The sequence below is a fragment of the Anopheles ziemanni genome, chromosome 3 (assembly GCF_943734765.1).
Source record: "Anopheles ziemanni chromosome 3, idAnoZiCoDA_A2_x.2, whole genome shotgun sequence".
Classification (NCBI taxonomy): Eukaryota; Metazoa; Arthropoda; class Insecta; order Diptera; family Culicidae; genus Anopheles; species Anopheles ziemanni.
The window spans coordinates 28,763,153-28,771,085 of record NC_080706.1 but is presented as its reverse complement, the minus strand read 5'-3'; the positions used below and the strand labels follow the sequence as shown (position 1 = coordinate 28,771,085).

At 44.2% G+C, this 7,933-nt stretch overlaps 1 protein-coding gene across 1 annotated transcript; it reads left to right on the top strand.

Moving 5' to 3' along the window:
- The first annotated feature begins 4,066 nt into the window (after positions 1-4,066).
- LOC131286811 (DNA repair endonuclease XPF) lies at positions 4,067-7,723 on the top strand. Its single transcript, XM_058315812.1, has 6 exons — positions 4,067-4,287; positions 4,362-5,123; positions 5,186-5,340; positions 5,397-6,454; positions 6,624-6,845; positions 6,924-7,723. The coding sequence occupies exons 1-6, from the start codon at positions 4,067-4,069 to the stop codon at positions 7,623-7,625; spliced, it is 3,120 nt and encodes a 1,039-aa protein (XP_058171795.1). The 3' UTR covers positions 7,626-7,723.
- The last annotated feature ends 210 nt before the right edge of the window (positions 7,724-7,933 follow it).

Here is a 7,933-nt window from a genome sequence, read left to right as displayed (position 1 = left end):
GGCGGCATGTTTCGAAACGCGGTAGTAATAGACGGGGTTGTTAACGCCGGTGAAGGAAGTGAGGTGATCGATTTATTAAAAAGCGCCACGAAGGGGAGGACTCCATGAATAGCGCTTCTGACTTTCATCAACTAAAGCAATCAAACACAGTTTGCGTCGTTACCAAAAAAAAAACAAATAAAAATAAAAAAACGCGCGTTAAACCACCGATACATCCAACAACACACGTGTGCAGTAGTAGGATTGCCAAGCTGCTGCAAAACAGGATCGGAATGCCGGATGGCGTATGTTCACCCTAGAGAGAGAAAGAGAGAGAGAGAGAGAAACATAAAGACAACAAACAAATCCTGGTTGCACGATGCAGCTCGCGTAGTCCAAGGAGGAAGTACCAAGGAGAGTACCATAGCAACGGGGTGGTTGGAGATTGATAAATCTGAAACAAAAACAAAAAGAAAGAAGAACTTTAACGTAGCAAAAACACAAGTCACTGTAAGTTGTTCCGCTCGTGGTGAAATCCCACTCACACTATATAACTATACATTTGCGTTGTAAGTCGAACAAGTGAGCATTGGCAAATGTATAAGGAAGAAAGTAGGTAGCACGGAAGTGGTACTGTGGTTAAAACGTTGGTTTAAAAGAAACGGACCTTTCGATAGGATTTGAAATGCAAATACACTTTAACATTGTGTTACGTGCGTAGGATAATGAATTTAGAAGTTGACGAATGAAAGAGAGAGAGAGAGAGAAGGAGAGAAGAACCAAGTGTACATAGACATCAAACGATCCAACATTTAAGCATTGGACATCGATTACTAGTGTATAGCGAAAATAAAGTAGTCTTTAGGGGGTTAAGCGAAAAAGGTAGTAACACAACTTTACCTTAGGGTCAGCAAAGAGTGTAATGATTTACGTGTGAACGTCGTTTGTTCGTCGTAACGATGGCGAATATGTTGTAATAAGGATAAAAAAAAGTCTGCGGCGGGTAGCGTCCCGTCGTGAATGACGAAGAATGTGTTAGATCGTAAGCATTCTTTATCAGTTGTGATATATAAATTTAAAAAAAAAAACGAAAAAACATGAAAGCTAAAATGGAAAAAAGCGGCAAAAATGGGAAACCTTGAATGTAAATTATGCGTGCAAAGAAGTATTTAAGAAGGTGGTGCATTGTCCCACTTTGGGGAAGGGAGCGTTGGGTCTGTTGCAATGAGGTGCAGAGTGTAAATATAATTTTATCCATTACCCGAAAGAGAAACTACTAGACTCGTCTCCCTCACTCCTTCCCCTCCTTCCGTGAGCACGCGAAAGGATGGTCGAGAATGTTTCTAAAGTAATAATAAATGGTACACTGGACTGTGGCAGTCTTCATTGATTAATTTCGCGTATCGCCGTTCCCTTTCGAATCGACGCGATGCGACGATGAATTACAATGTAAAATATATTGGTGTAAAATGTTCGCTAGTTTCACCGTTCATACACATCCGTACACACAGGACATGCCACATGCATAAATTAACATGAATACACACAGAAACACATTCACTTCAAGAAGCGTATCGCCATTCAAATGTAGTTACTATCGAATGTTGTTTGGAAAAAGGGGTAGAAAGAGAGAGAGGGAGCAGGTAGTACATGTGAGTTTTTGCTGTTCTGTATCCTATCCTGTAATGCCCCCACCTCCCACGCCAAGTGTGCAGCCGAAGAGTGGACAGTGTCACACACCGCATATTAGAGGACAGATTTACACAAATTGAATTCGTAAAAATGGTATTCCCAGCGTAGGAAAACACGTTCAGCGGTTAGGTAAAACTTTGTAACGTGCGGACTGGAAGCAAAGCGCGATGTTAGTTGAATATAATTAAGCCAAACCTGCAGACACGACGTAAAGTGGATGATGGCGCGACTAGTTCTAAACTCTATTTAGACACAGTGTGTAGTGTACAGTCGGGAGGGTAAGAGGGATGGTGGAACGTAGCGTGTTTGCGCGCGCGACGGCCCTATCTCGAGGTGTAGAAACACGGAAATAATAGAACAGCAAAAGGGAGAAATGAATAACATTGTTGTTTCGTGTTTTTGTTTTCCATATTTCCTCTCAACCATCAGCAGATCCAAGTCCATGGGGTGGACCTTCAGTTTTGTTTTTACCGGTTTTACTCCTTTAAACCAGTAAATTTCCTTTAGCGATGCCGAACTATGTGCCCCTGTTTTGTCCAACATCGGAAGATGAATGCTGTACCTTGTACTATTGTAGTGCATGGTGCGTAACGGAATGTAAAGTTTACAGCAGTGTTGTAATACTATCGGTCAATTCGCTAGCTACCGAGAAAATAAACTGAGACCATGAACGAAACTACTGGTCAGAAATATTAGTGTGTTCTTTTAAATTTTGCCAGACATATTTTGTTCACTCCTTAGATATTTGTGTAAATAAAAGTAATTTTTATTAGTTCAATAGAATTGCACACATGTAGCAGTAGGTTTTTCGTTCTTTCGCGGTGTGGTATACCTTAAAAATTATTTTCGTATATTTTAAATTGCAGTTCGGTGGTTCCTAGCGTAGACGACGGTGTGGGACAAGTGGAATTGCTAGCGTTATGTTCCGGGCATGATAATAATATCTTTCAGAGTAAAACGGCGCAAAAGTAGCAACGTGTCCTCAGTGCTAATATGTTACCTGGTTATCATGGCATTGGCACGTTTCACAGTCCTATTTTCTCCGGACATGACGATCATTACAAAGTTTAATAATTATAAAGCAATATTGTTTCCAAGTGGTCGACCATTCATGTAGAGTTGTAGATTTCAAAAGATGTGTGGTTAGGAACAGGGACGAAATGACGCCATCCTGATGAAAACTTGCTATCTTTCGAACCGTTTGGTTTGGTCGTGTTTTTATCTCCTTATGAGTTTGAACGAAATAATATATTATTTTCCCGTGATTGGGATATTAGCGCTGGGTGTAGGAAACCGGTTTTCTGTCTCCTTTATTCTAGCGTCAAGAAATGAGTATTAATAGATTTGTAAGCATCAACTGTGTAAACGAACTTCTACTAATCGTGATTCGGCAATGAAGGTGGTGTAGTTCAGCAGAGGCACATGGCGTGTGTGTATTATGGGATATGGATGGAAATTCGAATAAATCATGTAACTACCGTTGTAGTACTTTCCCGTACTCGTCCCCTAGAGTTACTAACTTTACACAATATACAATGGGAGCACCACGAAATCCAGGATTTACGAACAATGCACAACACAACGATGAGCTATATCGGACCGTGGGGGTTGTACGTACTAGGCGAGACGTGGGTCTTGCGCTAGAATGATCTAGTTAAAGTACTAATTATGAGGCGATGCGGAATGAAATAAAGAGAGTTTGAAGATGTGTAATAAAATAATTTTCTACTTTGGTGTGGCGAACAAGCGTGTGTGTTCCGTGGGATAATATTAAAACTCCAAAGCACGTAGATGGTTTAATGCTACTGAGCCATTCTAAATGAATATGAAAGGAAGGAAACGAGCGGAACTGTATTCGTTAAGATAAACGTTACATGAATAAGTAAAACTGTACACGATACTGTCCTTTGAAATACATCAGAAAAAGTATGTTAGATTATGGTTTTTTCTTCGATGAGGAAAGAAAACACTAACCTTTGAAAGGAATTCCAACGTTAATGGAAACGGTGTTTTATTCAAAAGTTAACTGATCGTTTATGTCGTTCATGTAGTTCATAACTGAGGTGTAGATGGCGCTCAAATAACCGGAATGTTTTCTTATACAATTTATTTTATCCAAAGCTAGGTAGTACGGGAAAAACTTTGTTCTGTAAGTTGTTGGTTTCATAAAGAACATTGGATGTGCAAATCGAATTAAAAAGTTATTAACAAATTCCCTTTTTCCGGTCTTTATTTTGAATTGTGTCAAATTTCCTTGTCCTCCTGTGGAGGGGTTTGACGTTTCTGTCAAAATGTAAACAAATTGCTGGTTTGTTTGGCAAACCAAATTACCGGCTTTCTTGCCGGCTCTGTGTGAATGTAGTTTGCGGGAAGAAATAAAAATTTCGCCCAAAACATGAGCCTTGAGGACGACGATTTGGATGCAGCACTTGCTTGTTCAGCCGACCAAGCCGAAAACGAAGCGAATAAAGCTGAGGCAGGCAAGGAAGATGCAACTCTAACTCAACTGGTGGATGCTGAGGAGTTTCTCGCTACGGAAGGTGTCCCATTGCTGGAGTACGAAAAGCAGATGTTCTTGGATCTATTGCTCACGGATGCGCTGGTAGTTTGTGCAAAGTGAGCGAAAAAGAGCAAATACCAATCTGTTCGTTTCTAGTAAAAGTTGCTAAACTGCACTTTTTATGTTGTAGAGGCATTAGCTACGAACGCGTGATGCTAAATTTGCTGAAGATATTCTGCGACAATTCCACGCTCGTTCTAGTGGTCAATTGTTCGGAAAGCGAGGAGCAGTACTACAAAACTAACCTCGAACAGACGGAGCACATCCACGAATCGGCCAAGCTGTCAACGGAGCGAGAGCGGACATATCTTCAGGGTGGCATACAATTTATCAGCACTAGAATCCTGGTGGTGGACCTGTTGAAGAACCGAATTCCGATCGAGCTGATCACCGGGGTGTTTGTGGTGCGGGCGCACGAAATCATCGAATCGTGCCAGGAAGCGTTCGCCCTCCGACTGTACCGCCAGCGGAACAAGGTTGGCTTCGTGAAGGCCTTTTCCCGCAATGTCGAAGCGTTTACGTACGGGTATGGGCACGTGGAGAAAGTGATGCGCAATCTGTTCGTGAAGGAACTTTTCATCTGGCCCCGGTTTCACATGACCATCCAACGGTCTCTGAAACCGTTCGAGCCGGCAGCTGTGGAGATCCAAATACCGATGACGCAGAACATGATTCTGCTGCAGACACATCTGCTCGACTTGATGAACTACCTGGTGAAGAGTATCAAGAGTTTGAACCGGTTCGTCGAGCTCCAGGAGGTGACGGTCGAAAATTGTGTGACGAAAAAGTTCCACAAAATCTTGCAGGCACAGCTGGACACCATTTGGCACCAGTTGAGCTCGCAAACCAAGCTAATTGTGGCCGATTTGAAGGTGCTTCGTAGCCTAATGATGTAAGTATGGGACTAGCGTTGGATAAAGGCCTGCTTTGCTTGAAGGGGATGCATTATTTTAGATCTTGCCTGTATGGAGACTCCGTATCATTTTACGCCTTGCTTAAGCGCTACCGGACGACCGAATATGCGCTAAACAATTCCGGGTGGACTATTTTGGATGCGGCAGAAAAAGTATTCACTCTGGCTAAAGAACGGGTCTACAACCGAGAAAATGGTATAAAAACATATCATTGTCCACTTGTCGATTTATCTTGATAATTACCATTTTAGAGTTTGAACCTGAGCTGTGCCCAAAATGGAAAGCCCTCTCGGATGTGCTGCGTGTCGACATCCCGAACGAAATAAAGGAAGCGGGAAAAAAGATTCGCAAAAAAGAGGAACGCCAAAAGTTTCTCCAGCAGCAGGTGAAAATACTGATCCTCTGCCAGGATCCACGTGCCTGCTATCAGTTGAGTCAGTTTTTAACGCAAGGACCACAGCGCTACCTATTCTATCAGGCGTTAAAGAACGACATTTCGGTGGCGAAACTGTCGGAAAATTTCAAGCACATCCCCGACGAGGTAGATATGGCTAGTTTTCAAATCCGGGAGTTTGAGCCAGTGACAAAACCTCCCGTCAAAGCAACCCATATGGGACCGCCAGCGGACGTTGCTGGAACCAGTAAGGATAGCGGAACCACGGCAAAGGGTGGTTTCTTACGGGAGAGAATCGCCAAAAAACGACTTGAGGTGGCGGAAGCGGAAGAAGCACGCAAACGCAAAGAAAAGGAAGAGGAAGAGCTAGGCCCGGAAGGGGACAGGGAGGAAGCAAAAAAGTCGGACATGGAGAAGGAATTGGCGGCAACGGCGGCCGCCCGAAAAGAGGAGGAGGCCGATTATCAGAGATACTTTCGCGATTCGTATGTCCTCACGATGTCGCAGAAGATGCCGGAGGATGCACTGGACAAGGCATCCGAATTGGATGTGAGTGTGTTGGAGAGTGGAGTATTTGAGCCGTTCACCGAGATGGAAAACATGGACATAACGACGGTAGTGAAGGACTGCCAGCGGCCACTGGTGTTCATCCAAACGTTCCGTAGCGAAAGCAATGGGCTCGGATCGTTGGATCGCACGCTTGAGCAGATCCACCCGCGATATATCGTGATGTACCACACGAATGTGACCGCCATCCGGCAGATCGAGGTGTACGAGGCGCGCCAGCAGCGCAAAGAAATGGCCCGCGTTCGGGTGTACGCCATCATCCACTCGAAGACGGTCGAAGAACAGTCTTACCTCACGTCATTACGGCGCGAAAAGCAGGCCTTTGAATTGCTCATCGAAACAAAGAGGGTAAGTCAGGTCGTATGCGACTGTTGCTATGGACAATGTAATAACACTTGAGACAGTATGACATTGGAAATTACAATTGCAAATTTTAACAAGCTTAATTCTTCATCTTATAATTTTGATTATTTATTTATCACTTCCTAATGTTTATACTTTTCCATTTCTATCCCAGACGATGGTTGTACCCGAATATCAGGATGGAAAATCAGAAGATACAATTTTGATGCTGCAGAAGAAACAGGAACTCTCGAGCAGACAAGCCGGAGGGCAGGAGGCGAAAGACACGGGTGAAATTGTGACACCCCGTGTGATCGTTGATATGCGAGAGTTTCGCTCCGATCTACCATGTCTTATCCACCGGAGGGGCATCGACGTCGTTCCTTTAACCATTACGGTAAGATATTCAAGAAACAAAAATCCAAAAGTAGCTTCTATTTTTCATGGGTTTCATCTTTTTTCTTCTTCCCGCCAGATTGGAGACTACATTATTACACCGGAAATCTGCGTAGAACGTAAGTCTATCTCCGATCTGATCGGTTCGCTAAACTCGGGCAGGTTGTACAATCAGTGCGTACAAATGACACGCTACTACGCTAAGCCGATCCTGCTGATCGAGTTCGACCAGAACAAGCCGTTCCACTTTCAGCGCTATTTCATGGTATCGGGCAGTGGTGGTGGTGGATCTTCCTCGTCGGCCGGTTCATACAACGAAGACATCATGGCTAAGCTGCAACTGCTAACGATACACTTTCCCAAACTGCGGCTCGTCTGGTCGCCCAGCCCGTACTCGACGGCGCAACTGTTCGAGGAGCTGAAACAGGGCAAAGCGGAACCGGATCCGGAGGTGGCCGTGCGGTTAGGCTCGGACGAAACGGCCGGCGACGAGCAGGACATGGCGGCCGACACGGGGCTACTGCTGAACGTCGATGTGCAGGAATTTCTAACGAAGCTGCCTGGCATCACGGCGCGGAACGTTGGCAAGATTATGCGACGGTGTCAGAATTTGCGGGAATTGACGCAAAAGTCGGAAGCCGAGCTGGAGGAGCTGCTAGGCGGCCAGGCGCTCGCGAAACAGCTGTGGGAAATACTGCATGTGGTACACAAACCGGCCCAACCGGATGCGAACGATAAACCGTACTCGGCGAAGTTTCGCCGAGGTGGACGGAAGATGTGAATACGAAGGGCTGGCGCATGTAGATGAATGAGAAAGGATTAGCTGTCCTCAGGGGGTTCCTTAGTGTGTCTGATATCTTTTCCGTTTAATCGTTTCATTTGTCTGTAAGTATTAAATACATTTGTTATTTTCATTTCTTCATCTTAATCACTTTGTTTCGATTTAATGCTAAGTGGCTCATCATGTGATGGTACCTTTATGTCGTAACCAGTGCCAAAGATCGCAATGGTGCGATTAGATGTCTGATATAGATTGTTTTCAATGCCGTCTGGTCGTAAGAGACTGAATAATCAAGATAGTAAGACTGA

Bases quoted from the DNA above. Each gene is read 5' to 3' on its own strand.
- LOC131286811 (XM_058315812.1), top strand. From the start codon at position 4,067: ATGAGCCTTGAGGACGACGATTTGGATGCAGCACTTGCTTGTTCAGCC. The intron at 5,124-5,185 runs GTAAGTATGGGA...GCATTATTTTAG, and splicing joins GTGCTTCGTAGCCTAATGAT to ATCTTGCCTGTATGGAGACT. The intron at 6,846-6,923 runs GTAAGATATTCA...TCTTCCCGCCAG, and splicing joins TCGTTCCTTTAACCATTACG to ATTGGAGACTACATTATTAC.